The 23,530-nt window shown below is 40.1% G+C and overlaps 2 protein-coding genes across 2 annotated transcripts; one reads left to right on the top strand and one right to left on the bottom strand.

Annotated features, from left to right (window-relative positions):
- Nucleotides 1–516: 516 nt before the first annotated feature.
- On the bottom strand, nucleotides 517–12,530 carry myef2 (myelin expression factor 2). The gene is made up of 17 exons (XM_028583076.1): nucleotides 12,305–12,530; nucleotides 10,289–10,491; nucleotides 9,539–9,591; nucleotides 8,545–8,552; nucleotides 8,350–8,443; nucleotides 7,079–7,270; nucleotides 6,832–6,985; nucleotides 6,676–6,725; nucleotides 6,531–6,591; nucleotides 4,718–4,825; nucleotides 4,404–4,448; nucleotides 4,208–4,303; nucleotides 3,980–4,075; nucleotides 2,664–2,723; nucleotides 1,360–1,544; nucleotides 1,059–1,110; nucleotides 517–879 (listed from the first exon to the last, which is right to left on the bottom strand). The coding sequence occupies exons 1-17, from the start codon at nucleotides 12,412–12,414 to the stop codon at nucleotides 716–718; spliced, it is 1,731 nt and encodes a 576-aa protein (XP_028438877.1). The 5' UTR covers nucleotides 12,415–12,530; the 3' UTR covers nucleotides 517–715.
- Nucleotides 12,531–18,810: 6,280 nt separating this feature from the next.
- ctxn2 (cortexin 2) lies at nucleotides 18,811–19,177 on the top strand. Its single transcript, XM_028595218.1, has one exon. It carries the CDS (start codon nucleotides 18,875–18,877, stop codon nucleotides 19,118–19,120), a length of 246 nt encoding a protein of 81 aa, XP_028451019.1. The 5' UTR covers nucleotides 18,811–18,874; the 3' UTR covers nucleotides 19,121–19,177.
- Nucleotides 19,178–23,530: the final 4,353 nt, after the last annotated feature.

Genomic DNA, 23,530 nt, shown 5'->3' with positions numbered 1-23,530 from the left:
GAATAAAAGTTGTCAACTAAACTCATTTGGCCTTGTCCTTCTCTTTGAGTGGGTGAGTTAAGACAGACTTGTCAGCAATGTAGAAATTAGTAAAACAAAAACAACCAAAAACTTTTTCTATTACCTAAAAAGTAAAACGAGAGATTTTATGAGCTGTGTTTACAGCTAACTGCAAAGCCCACATGGACTTCAGACATTAATCTATACTTAGATTTGTAACTGGCAATGTATCAAAAAAGTGATCTGATCTTATTGAAACAAACTACCACCAATCTTCGAGAACTGGAAATGTAAATAGCCTGATAAAATCCATGTCCATTCTGTTCTCACTTTATTCCAACTGCTGCTTTTGTGAGTAATGTGTGGAATTCCCCCGCTTTCAAGAAGCCACTGCACGGCAGTGTTGAGCAATAATGCACTTCAGATCACCACCTCAGATTCAGTTCACATGCTGGGAAGAACAACTTCGAGACTGATCTCAGGAGATTTTACAACCACCAGGTTTTAAAAATTAAAAAGTTTATTTGTTCAAATAAACTGCCGGACAAAAAAGGGTTTACAAAACAAAAAGATAAAAGAGCTATGTAGTTTATATAAACAAAACAAACTGTGGACACATGGAGATATGAAGTAATTGTGTTTTTAAAACAAAACAAAAGATCATTGGCAAGATGACTGAATGTGGAAGTGTGTTAGCATGACTTTTCCAAAAGCTCTAGGCGTTCCGATCGATACGGACGTCCACCTCTCGGCCATTGATCTTGGTTCCATTCATCATCCTGCAGGCCTTCTCGGCACTCTCTGGAGAGTCGAATCTCACGGTTCCACAGCCCTTTGACTTTCCGTTCTCCATCTTGATCTCTGCAAACATTACCTGGCCTGCAGTATAAAAGAAGGAGCAATGAATGCATTCTAAAACCACAGTAATTCAATGTTGATGAATGTTAAACCTGTAACTTTGGCTTTCATGTCCAATGACTATTCATAATGAAATGTCAGAGAGAGTGACTTGTGTATTTAACAATAAAGATTCAATTCATAATAAGAAAAAGACATACCGCAGTGACTGAACTTCTCTTTCAGCTTTTGCCACGTCAGATCATAGGAGAGCTGCAACACACAAATGTATACTTCAGTCGATACATTTCTCAACATTAACATATTTGAGGCTAGGCAAAAGTAGTACAAGATGCAAATAAAAAGATGAGTGCATCAACAAAGCATATACTATAAATACATCATATAAAGAGTCGCACTCAGAGGGAAAATATGTCATTAAATTAAGTGGATCGGTAACTCCAATCCTATTCAGACTTTTAAATCTCTATGGTAGTTCTCATATATCTAACCCACACTTACATTTCGCACAAAGATCTGACAGCCTCCTTTGGACCCAGAGGCCCTGTCAGACATGCCTCCACCCATGTGGCCTGGTCCCCCTCCTCCATAGCCACCAAAGCCACAGTTCATGTCCATTCCTGACATGCCCATACGGTCAAAGTTGGAGCCCATCCGGTCCATCGACATATTTCCCATTCCACCACCTGCAATTAACACACACATAAAATGAGAGAGCAAATTAAAATATACTGTATATTTTAATACCAGCATATCGAAACTGTCAAACACTAATTATCACAATGATGCCTTTCACCATCTTGCACAGTTTTTTTTTTTTTTATTAATTTAGCGCAAAGTGTATAAACACTTAAACTGTATTGGTAGCCAATCACTTTAAAACATTAGCTGCCACAGTCACTGTGACATGTTTGTAGAGGAACAGTCAATAGACTTTAGACCTGTATTTATTCTTAGTCACCAACCAACTCCACAAGAAAGTGTAAATAGAAGTTGTGAAATGATCTTGTGAATACAAAATAAAGTTTCTCTTTCACTTTGTATTTTGCGTACAACGCCATATCTCCAATAAAAATGAAGAAACTAATGTTGATACACAATTTTCTTTCATACAGGCAGTAGTGTTGAGAAAAACACCTCGTATCTAGTTATTTACACAAAACCGGGCTGAAATTACATCCAGCTCAAAAAAAGTGTATAAATTAAAAGACATTAGATAATCAAAACATGGTAGCCATATACAATGTTTGTGAAAGTAACAACCAGATCAAATGCCAAAAAGGGTTATACAGGTTTCCTCATTCTTCATCCACACAACATGCCCATTAGATTCTTTTTTTTCATGCTCTGTCTGTGTGGCTACAAGCAGAATGACACAGAAATTAAATGTTATGGTTCTTATGTATACAGTATGTAATGTAGACCACCATTGATACACCAGTGCTCAGGGACTTGTGTTTAAGGACAACACATGAGCAGAGCCAATGCTTGTACTTAGGGTCATCTGATAGAAGGACAGTCTCTCCAGCTACTGGGCCTCCTTGTTACACATCACCTTTTTAGCAAGGCATGACACTTCATACATCATGGTACACAAATAGTCACTCATCCATTTAACTGTCAAAAGACTATAAAATGGTAAAGTCTAATAACTTTCAAATGTGACAGTAATAAAGTGGCCCAGGGCTCTGCCAGAGAGCCAACAGTATCTTACAAGTACCTCTAAATTGAAGGTGTATCTACAGCATAGGGTAAGAATTCATGTAACCGATTTAGAAAAACTGTGGATGGAATATCTCATGTACCTAATCCAGTCCCCATGTGCCGCATGCCACCACTGCCCATGCCTCCTCCAAAACCTCCACCTAAAGAAGACAATGCAAGTCAGAGCAGGTTAGATTAGACCATACCACACACATTTCACAACAGTAAACACAGAAAGAGTCAACCTATGAAAAGAACAGCACACAAAAAGCATTCCCTAAACCCCATCATAACTCAAAACTAGAGATGCACCGATAGACCAGCCGGTGACCGGAATTGGCCGGTTTTCACGTGCTCGGCCATGACCTGTGACCGGCAGGTCAGTCTGACATATGCCGATTTCATGCCGGTCAATACTACAATTAACGGACAACATAAGTTCTACGAGTTACAGTTCTCAAGGACACACAAGGACACGGAGGCGACAGCACGGTCTCTTTTTCCTTTCTCTCAACTTTTCCACTGTGTGTGGCGTGTACCCGCTCAACATGAAACATGTCAGCTGTTCTTCAGCGTGTGTGCAGAAGATAACAAGTTTGCAATATGCACCACCTGTAAGGAAATAGTAGGGCGTGGAGGGACGACGACACCAAAAACCAAAATCACATTTTTGTAGTTGGATATTGGATGTGAAAAGAAGGAAATGGTTCTAACATTGCACTTTAGATGTGTGTGAATTTCCCACACCAGGAGTAATTTATATAGTTCTATTTTATAGTGATCCATTATCTGTTCAAAAAATTTTCCATGTTCTGTGCAAAATGTTCTATTAAAGAAAAGATAGAAAATAAATATTTGTGTGTGCTGTAAAGTGGTTAGAAAAAAATTTAAATCGGCTAAAATCTGTATTAGCTGGCCTAACTCAAAGAAAATCGAAATCGGCCTAGAAAGTTGTAGTCGGTGCATCTCTACTCAAAACCAAACTACAAAGAGAAATATGCATAACCTCCACTGTGTTAACAGTTTAAGAATGACAATTTAGGGAAGGGCTGGGCAATATATCAATATTATATCGATTTCCTGATATGAGACTAGATATCGTCTTAGATTTTGGATATGAAAAGACATAAGGGTCGTCTTTTCCTGGTTTTAAAGGCTGCAAACTGATGTACTTTTCTGAACACACCAGACTGTTCTAGCTGTTGTATTATTTGCCTTTTCCCCACCTAGACACTATGTCCACATTACTGATGATTGTTTATCTAAAATCTAAGTGTGAAGATATTTTGTTAAAGCACCAATTGTCAACCCTAGAATATCGCCATTGAGGTATTAGGTCAAGAATATCGTGATATCTGATTTACTCCCTTTCACCCAGCCCTAATTCAGGGTTGTCTGAGGTCAGAGTATCACTCACCCATTCCTCCAAAAGAATCACCAAATCCTCGATTCATTGGCATGTCACTGTGGCCAAAGTCACGATCCATTCCAGCCATTCCTGACCGGTACATATCTCAACACAGAAAAACATTTAACCTTAGACTTGAGTTATCAATAACACAAAAGGTGCATCTCATTGTTTACAGTATAATATCCTAGAGCTGAGCCTTTTCTCTGCCCAGTATGAGTGAACACGCTCACTTACCTCCCATCCTGCCACCTGGCGCCATGTCTCTCCCTCTAAAGCCACCCATGTTGCCCATGTTATCCATGCCCCCAAAGCCCCCTCCACCACTCATTCCTGTCAAAAGCAGCACAAAGTTTGAACACCGTTCTTTCCTTCCTCCACAAAAAGATGACATTGGTCTTTTACAGGAAACTCATGGGAGCAAAAACCTTACCTCCTCCAACTCTGTTCATTCCACCATAACCTTGAGCATCCATACCTAAGAGAAGATGTCAGTCAGGCCATGCCAAAACACATATTGTATGTATGTATGTATGTATGTATGTATGTATGTATGTATGTATGTATGTATGTATGTATGTATAGCTGTTGATTAACGCTGCCTTTTGGTGCTACTGTGTTGACTAGCTAGTGGAAACGCATCAGATTCTATCTTAATAGCATTTGCCTACAGAGACCGACAGGTTTGCAACACAGCGTGAGCATTTCTGCACAAACATAACTGCTAATATTTGAGAGGTGACTGACCTCCAGGCCCCATGGACCCCATGCCACCTCCTCCTCCACCACTCAGACAGTTGGCATTTATAGGCTGCCCTCCTGGGCCCAGTCCCATGCCGATACCACCGAGACCCCCTAGACACAAGAAGAAAAGAAAAGAAAAGAAGAGGAAAGTTTGAACTATATAATTTACTAACATGAAAAGGGTGGCTTACATAACATAAGAATACAAAGCTAAATCAACGATCAATTATGCTGACAACAGACATTCATTGAGAATCTAGTGCACTTAATACAAAGTCATTTAGTAAAATGGAAACTTGCAAAGACATATCTTTAAGCCGCCTACACATGATAAAACCGCTATGCGCTGGCCTTTCCAGTGTTCTCCTATGGGGAGAGCGGTGCCGCCCAACAAGGCGCTACCCTTGGCGTCACGCACCGCTCAGAATTGCCGCTGTGCGCTGTGCTAAAAGTTCAAATTTTTTCAACTTTGACCCGGTTGCCGCTGACCTTTCAAGGCGCAACCAATTCCAGAACGTTACTGCGCTGCGCCTCTTTGCTCTGCGCCCTACCTCGTGGTTTTGCCGCGGATCATGTGTAGACTAGGGTTGGGTACCGAGCCCGGTACTTTTACTGGTACCGACCGAATCACGTCGGTACTATAGAGTATTGGTTCACGTAAAATCAAACGTTGCCAAATTTCCGTACCTGAGAGCACTTAAGCACAAGTTTATCTGTCCTCTGTGCATGTTGGTTGGTTGACTGACACACACACACACACACACACACACACACACACACACACACACACACACACACACACACACACACACACACACACACACACACACACACACACACACACACACACACACACACACACACACACACACACACACACACACACACACGTTTTGTTGAAGTCCCAGTGAGTCACGGCAATGCCAATAAAGCGGTTTCAAGTGTGGTTACAGTTTTTCAAAACTTCACGCAGACAGTGTTTGCTTCGATAGGACATCAATAGAGACAAGCAGGCACCTGGTGACTGACTGACAGGCTGAGGTTTGAAGGCAAGGCAACTTTATTTCTACAGCACCTTTTCAGCAACAAGGCAATTCAAAGTGCTTCACATGAAACATTAAAGAGCAGTTAAAAACAGTCATGATGAAAATAAAATAGGCTAAAAAAGAATAATATACAAATACAAGAATACAAGTTTAATAATTATTCAATTTAATAGTTTATAGGGACAGGTTTGGGAGGAGAGAGGGAGCGGTTTTATTTTTATTTAATTTCTGTCAGTGTAAAATATTCTAAAATAACAGAATGTTCTAAGTAAATAGGATAAATAGGTTTGGAATTATTTTTACAACGGAAATTGTTTTTTGTAACAGAAAGAGGGAAAGTACCGAAAAAAGTGTTGTTGGGTACTGGAACCGAATTTGAGGTACCGGTATCGATACTGGTATTGGTTCAGATGCGAAAGGCACCCAACCCTAGTGTAGGTGGCTTTATGTGACCTTCGAGATTTTTTGGGGCTTTTTTTAATTTGACAGGATAGCTAGGCGAGAAAGGGGAGAGAGAGGGGGAAGACATGCAGGAAATTGTCACAGGTCGGACTCGAACCCTGGACCTCTGCATCGAGGCATAAACCTCTACGTTTACGTGCGCATGCTCTACCACTGAACCAACCCAGCCACATCTACGCAATTTTACCAACATGTGTCATTGGTTTCCAGAGGATATTATACCTCTTACACTGACAATGTTAGTGCTATAAGCAAGTCACTGAGCCTATTGCTATGGATACAAGTTTGATATCAACAGCTGTACTCACGTGGTAACTGAGGTGTTTTTTCTACTTGACGGAAATCATCAGGGGGAACAGATTTCTCATCCTATAGAACCACACAACAAATGTTAAAATTCATATTCACAGCCTCTGTTCAACATAAGTTGCATAGTAACTAAAAATAACATACCATTTTAACATGCATCTGTCTGTCAAACAGCATCTGTCCATTGAACATGGCTGAGCCCAGAGTCAAGGAGAAGTTTGTGGCAAAATTATAAAGCATTACTTTGTGCGCCTTTCTGTTTCTTTTTTTTCTATTTTACTGTGCAATTCTGAAGGATACATATGGCCTGCACAGCCTCCAGTGACTGCTCAAAAGTCACTGTTCCCATCCCTCGGCTCTTGCCGTCTTTGTCCTCCTTGACGTCTGCTCGTTTCACCATGCCTGCCATACCAAACACCTCCTTCAACTTCTTCCAGCCCACCTTGAAATCAAGCTGTAAAAAGAACAAAGACACACAGCTATTTTTAATTAACATGAATAATCATAACTAGCTAGATTTGGAAGTTGGTTGTCACTATGTCCTCACATTGGCAACAAACACTGTGGTGCCCAGACGTCCAGCCTGCAGTGCATGGATGACCTCAGGTGGGATATTGGGGTTGTTGGAAATGGAGGAAGGGATGTTCATCCCACCGGGCCCCATGTCCTGCCCACGGCCTCCCGGTTGACCTCCTCCTATGCGCTGCAGCACACGCCGAGCATGTTCCCCATCAGGGTCCTTACAAAGAATACATTACAATTTACTTCTGATCTCAGATAATATGGCAAATCCAAAATTAAAGATAATCATGAAGAATTAAGTCAGGTATAGGGTGTGCCACTATTAAAAGACAATTGTACAATGCAGTTCTACACTTCATCGGCGTAATCTGGTGATATTTCAGTGTCCATCATATTTCCAGTTCCACTAAAAATTTCAGTCTGAGGTTATAACTGCTACAAACCACTTACAAATCTTGTAAACCGTATTATGGATACAACCTTCAGAAAAGCCAAGACCAATGTGAAAGAAATGCATAATTTTGGTTTAGAGTAACAAGTAACAAATGTTTGCGTTAGGATTATTTACTTTTCAAAATCTGACCACAATAAACAGGCATGAAAATGGGTCAGGGGTGCAAAAGGTGAGAAGGATATTACTCCTCTGGGGGGGGGGGGTCCGGGGGCATGCTCACCCGGAAGAAAATTTTAAATATTCCATATTTTAAAGCATCAATCTGATGCATTTTGAGATGCATTTTTTGCCAACCAACAGTGTAATATTTCTTCTGACATTACAGAAGTCTTTTAACACATAAAAGTCATAATTTTTAAAAACTAACATATGGTTGGAAGAAGTAAAAATTTAAGAGAAATAATAATAATATATAATATTAAAACTTACTACTACTTTGCAACCGATTGGCTAGAACTCGTTTCATTGGTAGGTGGAAGTTAAATCCAGCGCATCAAAACAAATCCCATGTGGACTTTTTAATTTATTTATTTTTCTAAAATAGTCATACGCCAGAAATTGGTCACCAGGCCGGCAGTACTTAACCCCCCCCTTAAACATTTTCTCATTGAATCTACACAATTCACGTAGGTCACCTATTTTCGCCGAAAGGTGAGTGATTTTCATTTCTGAATAAAATAAAAACCGTAACACTGACAAATAATCTGCCACTACCCTGAAAAAATGCATTAAATATGGTTTAAAAAAAACAATTAGTGTTATTTACTTCTTGAAACAAAAACCAGTTGTTAAATTACAGTTTTCAGTTTAGCTGTAATCATTTAACCATATTTTGCTCCCACCTCCTTGATGTTGAGTGGCCTTCCGCTCAGGTCATGTTTATTCATAGTTTCTATCGCCTTCTTGACAAACTCCTCATCTTTGAACTCCACCACACTGTTAAATCAGGGAAACAGAGGCGTCAGATGACTCCATGCAAGTGCAAGATAAAAAAAAAAAAAAGTTTGAATGTTTGAAAAAGTAAGGTTGATTCTTACCCACAACCCTAACCAGGGGGCATCATAGAGTCCATGTAGCACACATATCAAGCCAAGTCAAAGGAGTGAACAAAACACAGTTAAAATCAAAACAAAGGATTGGAACATAATAAATGTAATGTATCAACATGCTACTAATATTTTCTACAATGCACGTCGGTCATATTTTGCCCACGGGCTTGAGCCAGCAGGTTTTTGGTTGTGTTTAAGTCTATTGCAAAGACTAAACGGCTAATAAGAACATATTCTTTATCATTATCTGAAGCAATGTTGGTAATTACTACTTTTTAAATAATAAAACAATTGTTTATATATTTGAAAAGTTTTGGTAAAAACATTTAGCAGTAACAGATACCTATGCATTGTAATTTACCTGAAACATTTGAATGTTTTGAACTGGACACAAATACCAAAAAGGTAGAAAATAAAAAAAACTGCATTCATAAATTGATTTGGTACATTGTTTAGGATTGACCAGTTTTACCACTGCAATAACCACCTTTACATCTACAGTATGCATTTTTGCCATTTAGTATAAAAACATAGCCTAACAATGAATAAAAAAACACTATGGGATCTTATAAGAATATGTTTTGCTCCTTTGAAGAGAGAGCTGTGCCATATAACAGAATTGTGAAATAAGATTTTGAGACATGAGGGTCAATCAATAAGACAAATCACATAACCCACATTTCCCTTTGGAAAATGACCAAACAAACAAACTTTTACACCAATTGAAATAACAACAACAAAAGCAAAAGTGCACTCTTAGATGAGTTCATTAGGCTACTTTTTCCAAAAATCAACAGGACATCTCCCTTTCAAGTGAATATCAATCATTAACCATCTATCAGGCTCTAAACACAACCCACAGTATCTCCAGTTCAGTAACTTAGTAAGACCCAAAGGATCAGAACCTAAAAGAGCACTCGATTATTGAGAGCCTGCTGAGGATATTTAAAACCTCGTGCAGCAAGTTGGCCACATCACTTACCCTTGACTTTCCTTCTGCATCCTTAAAGAGCTCCACGTATGTAACCTCACCAACTACATGAGACATACAAAAAGGAAAGAATACCAAAAGAACAAAGGAATTTAAAGTCACCAAGTCGTCAAGTCGCCGTTGGCCTTGGCAATGCCGCTACAGATGGAGATGTCCCATTAATGATCAACAGTCAGCCCAGACCAACATCCCACCAGACAACACCATGCCTTTCTGGTCAGTGACTGAGACACCCAAAGGCCAAGGCCAGAGAGAAACACAGCTACATTAAACCTGGGAAATTCAAAAGACTTCAACATGATCAGTTTGTCAACAGATTCCATTCATGGCAGTTGAGAGTTTTAAGCTGCCCTTTGACCTTTCAAAAGGATTCTTGAGACCCCATAATTCAGAAAGTAAAACATTACAATATTTTCATTGATATAATCAAGATTCACCTTGCAACAGATGCAACAAAATTACATTGGCTGGCAATGCTCCAAAAGTTCATCTTCCTTTTCCTACAGACATATCAGCCCAAACTAAATTGGTGTCCATCCAAAAGTGTATTTAAACTCCACACTAAATTGGCTCCCTAATTTCTACGCTAATTACATCCAAAGAAAGCTACAAACTAATTGACTACTGATAGAAGCAGGATACGAGATCTAGTAATAAAGGGAAAAGGGGTCAAGAACTTCTGATCAGCTGAAGAGATAGAGAGAAGGGGAGACACTATCCCCAACGCTGGGGACATCCTACCTTTCTCACGCATTAGATCTTTAATTGCCTGCCACTTCATATCATAGGGGATATTGCTGATGAACACCCGGTTCCTATGAGCAACCTTCTTTTCTCCACCATGTTTGTCTTTGTAGGGATGGTAGCGGTTTCCTTTTCTGCTCCCGGATGACTTCTCTTTAGTGTCATGCTTTTCTTTGGGGGACTTAGTTTCTTCAGCATCCCTACAAAATGCAAAAGCTACAAGTGAGAGAACAGCCTATCTCAAAACCACATTCGGAGATCACACACACACAGTAGTCTGTACATTAAAAGGCCGTCATTACATTTATGTGTAAGAGGTTTCTATTGTTGGTTTTTCATTTTAGTGTCAATGTGCTTTTTATAATTCAAATAATACTTTAAATGTTACAATAATGAAACTACTTAGCTAGCTTGAGGACAAATAGTCAAAAAGGTAATTATGTAGCATAATAAAATCTGAACACCATTTTATTTTAATACTGAACCTTGTATGTGCTGTAACGCTGTCTGAGGGTTCTAGCATTAGCTTAGCCCAGCACAGATCCTGCTGGTTCTAACTAGCCTACTGCTCCGAATTGTGACAAAAGTGACAAAATAAAGCCAACATGTTCCTATTTACATGTTGTGATTTGTAGAGTCACAGGGTGTACAAAAAACAACATGAGACACAGCCATCTTCTAACAATAAACAAACCGGGAACTATATTCTCAGACAGGCTTGCTACGAGCATATCACTCCGCCCAAGTGCTATATTCTTTTGCCTGAGAATATAGTTCCCAGTTTGTTTACAGTTAGAAGACGGCTGTGTCTCATGTACACACTGTGACTCTATGAATCACAACATGTAAATAGCAACATGTTGGCGTTATTTTGTCACTTATTGGGAGCAGTAGGATTACTGGAACCATTCACCTGATGTTCTGTGCTGGCCTGATGCCGCTGGAGCCGTCAGACAGCATCACAGCACGCACGGAGATGAGAAGGGTATTTATCGACTTGTCTAACTCTGGGGGTTACGGTGAATAAGCTAAATTCCCAATAAGTCGGCGTGTTCCTTTAAGTAATTTTGTTTCGTAATGTCTGAGCTACTGGACACCCGAATTGTCCCATGGGATAAATGAAGTATCAATCAATCTATGGTAACAAAAGTAACCATAAATCAGATAAACTACCAGTATTTATGTTGGAATTGTACACAAGCTTATCTTATTCATGGCCTCGTATTGCATCTGCTGTGAAAAAAATGCCATCTATAGACATGTGAGTGTCAGATAAAATACTAAGGATAAGTTTGCTAGTGGGAATTGTCCCAAGGGATAAATGAAGTATCTATCAATCTATGGTAACAAAAGTAACCATAAATCAGATAAACTACTAAGTAAACTACTAAAATACTAAGGATAAGTTTGCTAGCGTAACGTTACTTCATTGTTAGTGCAGCATCACGGAGCCATTTATTTGCAGCTACCTTCACGTTATCATTAGCTTGGTACAATGAAACGTGTACAACTGAGTTTAGATTAACAGGGACGCTAGCTGTTAACGTTAATGCCATCTGAAAATAAAAATAAAAAAGTATAGACTATGCTAGTTGAAGGGTTAAACTATGATTAGCTTGTTGACTATGATTAGCTTGTTGATTTAACAAGAGTTGCACTTCATACTTCTGTTAGCGTTAGCAAACAAGCAAAACAATTGAGATTAAAGAATAGCCCATTGCACCGTGATTAACGTGATGGCAACAGCGAAACGTTACAAGTTTAGCTAGCTAGCTAGCTAACAGTCCAGTTAGAAATGATATGGCATAGCTACTTTTGGCGTCATGTTAGCTACAAATCCATCATATGTCACACAGTTACCGTTAATTAACGGTTAGCTACAATGTTTGACAACCGAGATTAGGGTTAGAGGCTGCTTGGCTAACGATGGCTAGCATCACAGGACTCCATTTTAGCTAAGCTAGCTAACGGCTGCACAGACGGGAGGACAACATAATACATATTATTACTCACGTTTTCACGCCATTGGGTGTTTCTATAGATGCCTCCTCGGATTCGGACTGAAGTGATGCGGTAGATTCCTCTTGCTTAGGCTCCTCATCAAGAATTTCAACATCTGCCATGTTGAGGTTCGTTTGCCCCACACAACGCAAGATGCCCCTGTACGCAGTTCAAAATGTGATGCGAGATTTGGGCCTCCAACGCGAGATGTGGGAGCTGTTGCTAGGCAGCCTGGATGAATGAAATAGCAGAGACGGTTTAACTATTGATTGATGCACTTTTACTCTACCAGGAGAATATTTAATTTTCTTTATACAATATGCTTTACTATTTGTGGAGAATCTGCTCAGTAAGTCTGTGCAGACTGCACCACCAAAACAAACCACAAATCTTAAATTCATTGTACTATTAAAGAACACTTTGTCCAGCTCTTAATTGTTAAACGTGTTTTGAGATATGAGGAGAACACATTTTTGACCTTAATAGTCAAACCATAGTTCTATGCTGTACTAGAAGGATGATTTAGACAACTCGTGTTTACACCTGAGTAATGATTTAAAGCTAATCTTAGAAAACAAGAAACTCCAATTGGACTAGTTGTTTAAGTGTTGGGTTTACATGTAGCCTTTACATTGATAATAATAGGGGGGAAGGACTGTCTCCCCTCTTTGACTTCACCTCTAGAATCTAACTTGCGAGGTTTTTTTTCAACAATTGGTGCAACATCACAACAAACAAATAAATAAATAAATACATTTGCATATACATAAATACACTTTATTGCCACTGGTAAGTCAGGTGCGATGAAGGACGAATTGCAAAAATGTTCACTTACAAACATGGATGAGGTTGACCTGCAACATAGCAGAAAAGTTAACCTTTAACGCACAAGTATTACTCTGTAAATGTAAAACCAGGTTAATAAACTGATAATACATTTCCTCGATTGCTAGTTGTTTTCATAGTTGGATTTGTTTGAACAGGACTTTCTAAGTAACAGTGTCAAAAATGTAAAGTATCTCAGCACATATGTAGATTTGCATTTCTTTGTAGAAACCAGAAGACTTTCTCACAGTCAGTAGGCCTAGTTACTAAAAAGACCTATTTGTGGCTTCCTTGAAAAGACCAGACTAAAATATTTTACACTTGAAGAAACATCAAGTTGTCTTTACAACAAACCAAACAAAGACGCAATCAGAAAAGTTTCATTATTATTTTTCAAGCAACAATATAGTCAAACTGGAAACTACATGCTAGCTAACTGGAACTGCAACTACTAACAACATTAAATTAATTGCTTATTTATGGTGTGAATACCACAAAATAGCGTAAAATAAACCTGGCTCTAACTTGGCTATTGCAAGCTTACAGAAGACCCTTAGGCCTATCTCTGACCACATAAAGAGATTTTTTATTAAAACATTTCTGTTGTCATTGTTGAATAGCTTTATTGGCAACTAAAGCCATATTCCTTGTGTCTTTTATACTATGATGTGCACAATCACCTTGGCAATATGTCTTTAATTACAAAATTGCAGATCATTATATTTATTCTAAAAAAAGGCAGACCTCCGTGTAAATTTAATTAAGTTGTGGGCCCCAGGATAATATGTAATTGTCAGGCTCATGGGGAGGTGTAATAAAGCATTTAAATCTTTGCCACTTTACTGCATCTGTCTTTGTACTTTCTTGTACAGATTATATTATCACACAATGGCTGGGGTGCAGAGTTCATTAACATTAATGGGAATACTGTTAGATCAGTTAAGAATAATTGCTTTACAGTTCTCAATATCAGTTTCATCTGGCCAAGATAAAAGTCCAACAATCTTTATCATTTTGTCCTATTGACACTGGATAATATTTTAATATGCTTTATACAACATGTTTAGATTGCCTTAATAGCACACCTTAGCACACATTTTAAAACACATTTGCAAGTTAATGTAAATGTCAATTTTATTTTTACAGCACCTTTCATAACAAGTAAACCCAAGTGCTTTACATTAAAAACAGCATACAAATTAAAACAAGGCATGCATAATAATAGTTATGACTGTTGACAGATATTAAAAAGGCAATTCAGAAGCCAATGTTCTAATGTAAGTTGATGAACTTCAACAAGGTCCTAGTCAGGTGTTAGGGAGCCAGGGCAACCTGATAAGAAATGTACTAGTGGAACAAGAACAAGACACTCGGGGACTATAGGGCGGAGAATATGGAATTACTGGAGTGCTACTACACAAGTGACCCCAGGGAAAGGGGTTACATGAAGAGGATGTGGGACCAATGGATACTTCGAAACCCAACATCTAAGCTAACCAAGAAACGTATACTAGCTCAGTGTTCCAACATCCGTAGTCGCAGACTAATATCACAACCAGAGATTGACGAGGTACAACAAAGATGCTACAGCAAGGGGGAGCCAGGACGCAAGGTCAGCGTCCCCCACTTGACCTTGGCTGGAAAAGGCTGGTCTGAAAGATAGCACAGAGGCACTAATCATGGCAGCACAAGAATAAGCTCTGAGCACAAGATCAATAAAGTCTGGGCTCTACTATACCAGACAGGACCCCAGGTGCAGGCTATGTAAAGGTCCCCCTGAGACAGTCCAGCACATAACAGCGGTGTAAAATGCAGGCAGGTACGGCATAACTGGAACGCCATAATCCAGTGGCTGGCATAGTGTACGGAGTATGGGCTGGAAGTCCCGAAGTCAATGTGGAAGGCATATCCAAAACTGGCAAATTCCAGATCCAGACTGATAAAATAGTGATGGCTAACCAACAAGACATCTTGGTAGTCAGCAAACAGCAGAAGAAGGTAGTTGTGATAGATGTAGCAATCCCAAGCGACAGCAACATCGAGAAGAAGGAACATGAGAAGCTGGTTCCAGTGGTAATCGGACCCCCAAACTGGGACAGTGGCTCCAGCAAATTTCAGAAACAACATCTGAGATCTCTGTGCAGAAGAGTGCAGTCCTAGGAATCTAGGAGTCTCAGACTCCCAGGCCGGAAGAGGCCCGCCCAGGATAGGGCGAGTGGGGAATTTTTTATATATATATATATATGTGTATGTGTGTGGTGAGTCCAGATCAGATCCTCGCTCATGTGAACCCCGAGGAACCTGAAACTGCTGACTCTCTCCACTGTAGACATTTTCCTCTTGTCGGTTCTTGTATTCCACAATCAGCTCTTTTATTTGGCTGACGTTGAGATGGAGGTTGTTGTCTTGGCACCAAGATGCTAGGGCTCTGCTGGCCTCGTCGCCGTCACTGATCAGGCCGATGACAGTCATGTAGTCAGCTAAGTTTATGATAGTGTTGGAGTCTTGTGTGTGTGCCCGCAGTCGTGCGTACAGAAGAGGGCTGAGCACTTAGCCCTGGGGGGGTGGCGGGGTTGAGGGTCAGGGTGGAGGATGTGGTGGAGCCAGTCTGCGCTGCCTGGGGTCTGGCCGTCAGGAAGTTTATGATCCAGTCACAGAGGGTGGTGTTGATTCCCAGGTCTCTGAGCTTGGTGACGAGCTTTCAGGGCACAATGTTGTTGAATCTTGAACTATAGTTTATGAACAGCATTCTCACATATGTGTTCCTCTGGTCCAGGTGGTCCAGGACAGTGTGGAGGGCAGGGGAGATGGCGTCGTTGGTTGATCTATTAGGCCTGTGTGCAAATTGTGTGCCAATAACGTATCAGGATGAAAGGCCACGGGCCAAAAATAAACGTTAATGACGTTATGTGAAAATGTATTATATTTTATAGAAAATTAACATTCTAAATCTAAAAGAAAATTTTGGCTGACTCAAAGCCAGAGACGTAAGCATGGCTCACAGCACGTAAGGGGGAGCGGGAGAGAGAAAGAATACCATAATTCTTGTAATTCGTCGTAGATAAAACTAGTTTAATTTAGTTTAATAAGGAAGTTTAGCTGCACTGCTTTACATTGCCGTAAAACTCAGATTAAGTACTCTTTAGCTGCATGAAATGTATGATTCGTAGTCATTACAGTTTTACAGTACTTTTAAAAATAGAAGAAGAGCATGAGCATTTCAAATTGGGTGGCATTAATCTACACACATCTGCCCTGGATATTACTAGCGGGTAGCGGTCCTGGGTCTTTAGTACTTCCTCAGCTGGGGAGTTGATCTCAAAGCGTGCATAGAAGTTGTTCAGTTCATCTGGGAAAGATGCATACATTACCTAAGCACTGCTGGTTTTCCAGTCAGTTGTTCAATAATGACATATAATTTGACCTCATCACTCATTACCACACACTGTTGCGCTGTGAGGTAAAAGTTTTCTATTTGGACCTTAAAGTTGACGAGGGCAACGAGGTAAAATGTTGATTTTATCATCTGTACAGTGTGACACATCCTCATCTAATTTGCAAGAACTGTCTTCGAAGTAAATAGGTTAAAAATCAGTGGTCACACTACCTTTTTCTACCAAAATACAGCTAAGTATTAACAGCACAGTTGGACTACAAAATGCTACTGACCCAAGAATAAATAGAGAATGTTTCTGCTGTTTGCAACCAAAACAGAAAAATTGAGCTCTCTGTACCACTTTTAATCCATGAATTATTGCACATCACACACCAGTGACCATCTCCCTTATGGCGTGCCTTATCCATAGATCCGAGTCACTGCACCACTGTGACAAAAACTACATTGCTGATATGAATTTGCACTGCATAACATCGGAACAGATGGCCAGACGCTTCACTGCTGCATTCTGCTACAGTGGGCAATCAAATGACCTGCTGTCTGTTTTCCCATACAATACTGTTTTACATTTACTACAGTAAACACCAGTCTCTTCTCCTTTACCATACCCTGGGAGCTTGCCTTTAAGCAGAGGGGCTAATTCAATTATACCACAGCAAACTGCGGCAATTAAAAGCACATCATCAAACCAGGCTTGGCAGATAATGCTGTGTTGTACCAAAAATACCTTTACAGCAGCATTTACTGGCCAGGATCAGTAAGCGGCAGCATTTCTCTTGTCGGCTAAGCCATGATATTCCTGTCACATTTTGGTCGAGTCATTTTAAGAAAAGCCCAATAAGCCAGGGGAGAGAAGAATGACAAGAGAAGAACAAGAAGAGGCGGATTGCTTGTTTTTGCTGCTGCATCCGTCCTGGTGTTGCTGAGGAGGGGAATGTGTGAATGACTGAGGCAGCAAAGCAGCTGAGTGAGACTAACAAGTGGTTGCCATGCAGCAGGAGCAAGCGTGCGTGCTTCTGGAGGGAGAGATAGAGAAACAGAATGATAATGAGTAGGAGGCAGCAAGTAAGGGAGCATGAGGAGAGGAGCTGTATCTCCGAGAAGAGACACATATCATAGCTTGATCCAAGCAAGCAACTCGCTCCGTTTCTCTCTTTATCTCTAGCTTTTTGTTTAGATGAGAGGTTAGCCTGGCACATCCAGTATGTCAGCGATGGATGGATTAATGGATATGTGTCTGAGGAATCCAAGAATGAAGACTTGTTTGCAAGAAACAGCAGCAACAGGTCTGTGAGGATGGAACGATAATGGCGGTGAGATGCCTGCTTTTTTCTTCCTCAGACATCCTCACTAGGGAATCTGTCAATGCAGTGTCTGTCTTTCACCCTACCTCACTTACTCCCTCCCTCTCCTCTCTCACTCTCTCACCATGCATACTTGTGCAGTGTCCCCCTCATCATTCTACTTCCTTCTCCCTCATCTGTCTTTCCCAATTCTATCTGTTCATTCCCCTGTCCCTGCCTGTTATGTACCCTCCCTCTCTCATCTAACCCCCGTCCCATCCTCTCACTCGAACCACCTGCTGCTTGTGCTCATATGAAAAGATTAAGGAGGAAAAGAATGAGTAAAGCAGACTTCCACTTGTGTGACCACACCAATTTTTTGATCATGTTTGGTCAATCGCCGTAGCTTTCTTTTCTAATGGAATTACGCTGTCTGGCAGGCATCTGCTCGCACGCAACAGGTAGAGAGCCTTCTCATCTCAACCAAACATACATAACATCACATCTTCATGAGATGTGGCATTTTCATTGATACCTTACCGCTTTGCCTTTGTTTAACAGCTGGCTATGCACTGCGACACATTGTAATTCCAACACGATTTAAAGGAATCCAGGCATTGGCTTGTATTGCTGAACCCATTTCCCTGCAGTCTCCCTCACTCTTCACTTCATGTTTGCATTTTGTAATTTCCTGCAATATTCCAAGAGGAGCAGAGGGAGAGAGAGATCGAAGTCTCTGGGCATCAGTTTGATACCACATTCAAAAGAGGCTATTTATAGATACCTGTAACCCTTTACATTTTATGGTCAGCTCATTTCACAACATTTAATTGTGGAATTTCTATATTTTTCTCTTTCCCATATCTGTTATTTCCTTCAGCCTACACAGTGTATTGCATTACGTGTGATAATCAATGTGTAATATTTAAATAGGTTGATTAAATGGATCCTCTCTACACAAGAGATAAGACAGCACTAATCTAAATCCCTCATGTAATCTCTGTCCAGGTAACATGCAGGCTTCTAAATGCCTGACCCTATCAGAGGAGAGATGAGGCACCTAGATGTTGGTTTACCATGTGTAGCGTCCACTACAACCACTCCCTTGCTGCCATGAGCGGAAACGACATGATGGCGCACTCTCTGACTCTGGAGCAAAAGACAGCATTTGCCTTCGTGGGGATGCTGCTGGTGTTCCTGGGGTTGCTGATAGTAAGGTGTTTCAGGATCCTGCTGGACCCCTACAGCAGTATGCCTTCCTCCAACTGGGCTGATGGCATCGAGGGGCTGGAGAAAGGGACATTTGAGTACGCTCTTACTTAACACAGGGACACACACAACCATAGATGTCCTCATGAACAGAAATGCCTCTAGACACACAAATACATACACAAGGACACAAATACACTTGCACACATGCAAACACACAGAAGCCACAGCCCTGCATAACAATTGCACCTGACACACCACTAAGACATCTCTCTGTGAAGGACCCAACTAAGAGACTGAAGCTGTGTATGTTGTTCAATGTGTGTGCACTTTTAGTTCAGAGCCAGTGTGGAGTCTCTCTACTGTATGTGACTACATGTCTGTTGTTGTGTGTGTCTGAGCGAGTGTGATACAGATGCTGTGTCATATTTGCCCTTGTGCCAGGGGGTGTGCATTTCAGCTCATCGATTAACACAGAAATAGCTGAAGCTCCCTTTAACCCATACCTACAAGTTGAATGTCTGTAGATGACAGGAGGTGGAGGCTTGTGGGATAGGGTGGGGAGGGTGCAGTGGCATTATTCAGATGTAGTTTGAAGACTCAGGGACAAGAATCCTTAGGTGAACTCAGAATGGAAAACAGAGTTGTTCTGCACAGGAATGTATATGGTTGGATACAGGGTATTATGTCAAGCTAATGCTATGTGGACTAATCAAGTCAAATCTGTTGGTGATCCAAAGGAATGCTGCTGCTGCTGTGTGTGTGTACAGACCGGTCCTTTTCACGGTATCATGCAATGAAAGTCAACTGAACAAACTGTGATTTACATTATGGTGATACTGTTTCTAAATCATGCAAAAACAACTCTTGGAGTTTGTACTGCTGCTGTCTTTGAGTGATGGTACTGTATGTCGCCACAATTACATGTCTGAATGAAAGAAACTGTTTACGTTTGACACTATGTCTGCAAAGACATATGATGATGTTGATTTATGGACTGTCAATTGTACCGTCTGTTATGCGTTCTGTTTAAAGGTTGGCTGATGCGATCAAGCCAAAGAACTTTTAAGGGAAATAAGGATTGGAAACTAGAAAGGACTCTCGCTCAGCACTGCTAGTTTTCTAATGACAAGGATAAACTCTTGCTACCTGTCTGCAGAGGAAAAGGTCACAAGGAAAACAGGGGTGGGATGTCTGTCAGCACTGGCCGTGACATCTTTTTCCTCTTATTCTCAGCCATCCTCACCCTTTCTCACCTGCTCTCTTCCTTCCAGACAGAGGAAGACAGGACAGTCCTAAACAGAGATTCTGTAATACGGCAGACTAGTCAAAGTCTCTGAGTGTTTGTTTGTTAATTTCTACGGTCTACGGTTTCTCCTTAGTGCTGTTAATCTGCCTTACTGTGACCTTCAATGGGTTTATGTGCCTTCATCTAGAAACATTAGAGCACCTGTTTGTGTGTGTACATGTGTGTGTGCAGGCACGCGCGTGTGGCATATCATGACAGATAGTACGTCTCCTGACCTGTTGCTTGCTCAGCTGGTGGTAGAGATTTCTCATTGATAAATTTGATCCAATGATGTGAAATACTTAAAATATTGTTGGTCAAATCTTTGCTTTTTGGGTCTCTTTTTGCAATCTGTTGTGAGATCAGTTTTACATATTAGCATTATATTTTAGGTGGCAGGCTATCAAAATGGAATTATACTATCTGCTATGCTCAGTTCTAAGAAATCCTTTTGTTGGTTATTTGCAGGTTTCTTGGAAAAAACTTTTAACAAATTATTTCTTTTGAAAAATGTATCTTATAGATTGAACAATTCTAAACAAAGTGGCATCCTCCGCCAAATCATTCTTAGTAAATTACATACAGGAGAGAATGTTGATATTCATGATTATTGAACAGATTCAATAAACATTACCTTGGTTAAACATTATAGGAAAACAGATGTACATGTATTAAAACAGCTGTTTTAGATACCGCATTTCAACAGCTGACCTTTCCTAAAAGTGCCTCTGACACAGCAGGCCACCTTCCAGCAACTCTGACAATCAAGACGCGTTACTTTAGTCGTGAGTCCAGTCTGTGAGACAGTTAGAGCCTGAGACTCTGTATAATATGTCTGTAAATGTTATTGTATGGGTAAGTTAGTTAGTTACTTAGTTGGTCAGTAGTCCTACTTGAACACTTGATTTGGTCTCTGCAGGATTAGAGCAGCCATTAACCCACCACCCACAGGTCAATCTCTCTTTTTTATCCTTAACCTCTCTCATTTGAAGCCTAATGAGATCAGATGATAAAATTAATTCCATGAAGATTTCAGTTTTACAATCATAATTCAATTCTCTATTACAAAGCACACATAATAGATCATGTTTGATCAGAGATGGGTTTTTTTTTTCCCCCGAACTAATATATATAATTAGCAGGACTATGCTGACTGGAGTATATACAGCTGAGATAAGCTATACTTGCAGCCCGTTAAGATGTCGTATCAGGAATCCTGTTTGCTGCACTTTTGCACTAAATCACTTTTTTCATATTGCAGTGAGCAGAGCATAGTTTGATAAATCTTGCAAAGGGAGTTTTTTTTTGCCTCCTTTGAGCCCTTTGGACTGTAAGTAAAGTGCAGATTCTCTTGTTCTGTAGAAATTGGAGCATATGCACCTGCTACCATGGATTCACCATATACAACAGTATATATGTTCTCATAGGAGCACTGCATACAAATTCACTCAGTCAGTGGAGACAAAAGTCTAGCAGCCGTGATAATAAAAAAAGGAATCGCCGTAATCTCAAATCAAGACTGTGGGAGAGTCAGCGGGGCCTGAGGATCTCTAACTACACTAAGACAACTGCAGTGTGACATGAGACAAGAACATGCAGTGGTGGAAAGTAGAACTACTCATGTACTGTACCAGAGTACAATCATGAGGGTTTTTTTATCACCTACCAGAAGAAAATATTATAATTTATACTGCAATACATGTATTTGCTAGCTTTACTTACTTTGCAAATTTATTATGATGTAATGGTATTGTCATAACTTCATATAAGATCAAACTTCATTGTTCCTTGGGGAGAAATACACAAGCTACCTTGCAGATAAAGTATTTAAAGTAGTTAAAAGTAGCCCCACCTTATAATAATAATAATAATTATTATTATTATTGTTATTATTATTATTATCATATAACTGATATGTAATATACATTATTCTTAGATGGGGCGTTCTGCAGTACTTTTACTTAAACAATATTTTAATGCAAATATTTTTGTAGGCCTATTTTTACTTAAGTAAACATTTGAATGCAGGAATTTTTCTTCTAACAGTATTTCTATACTGCGGAGTAAAAGATCTGAGTACTTCTTCCACCTCTGCGAACAAAGCTGAGGATTAATATCACCATTAGCAGATAAAATGACCTGTTGCAGTCTGACGAAGACAAAGAAGAGAAGTGAGACAAAGGTGGAGGGGAAGGGGAAGAGAAGAACTGTACATGACATTCCATGTGGAACATTTTCTTTCTTCAACATCGTTCAGTCAGTATGATCCTTATAGAAAATCTGAATCTGATAAACATTGTAAAATAGATTGCCTTCCTTCTGCACATACAGTAAAAACACGTGCTGGGGTATTTTTCTTAGCCTGCATTACAGCCAAGGTCAGATTTGGAGTCATTAATCTGCCTTTCACTCTGTGCATAAATCACTGTGGTGTATCAGTAATAAGGAAGTTTACCTGTTAAGAGGCCTTTTAAAGGCACTTTAGAAAAGTCATGTGGCTATAAAGAAGTGCCTCCGGCATGTTCCTGTAATTCATGGTGTCATATTAACTCCCATTTTCCTCATGAATATGGCCATTTCTTTTATGTTAGTCAACCCATTGACTTTCTCTGTTAACACGTTGTGGCAGGGAGAATCATTAGAGATAACATTTATTTCAGTTATATAGCTCTTATGGGCCCAATATCTTAGGGACTATATGATTCATTTCCCTCCTGTTATCACACTAGTTCTAGTGATTATATCCTATTATATACATTTTTTTATCATTCCATATAAGCTTTATCTTTTTCATGCCACGGTAATACACAAAGGGTCTGTAACCTTGAAACTTTTGCTCCTTAGTCGTATTCTTCAAGTGGGAACTTCCATGTAGATGTTTCCCAATGAATCGTCCAATGGGCCCACAGGTCTGAGGAAATACTATCTATAGCCCATAAATGGCAACCACATGACAATATGTGCTTTTGCTCTGCACCTCAGACAATAATATTAGTAATCTGTTCTCCAGAACTCAGTCAATGAGGCCTTTATCTCTCGTTTGGCATTTATGACTTGGTTAATCATTAAGCAATGTCTTTGTGTCCCTTAGGATGGAGCAAGGGCATATCTGACACCCCTGGTTCAGTTTTCTGATGGTTGATCCAGAGAGTTAGCCAATAGCTGGCAGCCAGTGTATGACCCTGGGATGCAGGGTATAAAGGTATGCCATCTGACACAAACCGAGTTTACGCATA

Source organism: Perca flavescens, chromosome 1, assembly GCF_004354835.1.
Source record: "Perca flavescens isolate YP-PL-M2 chromosome 1, PFLA_1.0, whole genome shotgun sequence".
Classification (NCBI taxonomy): Eukaryota; Metazoa; Chordata; class Actinopteri; order Perciformes; family Percidae; genus Perca; species Perca flavescens.
The sequence above is the reverse complement of the archived record's forward strand: the minus strand, read 5'-3'. Positions and strand labels throughout refer to the sequence as shown.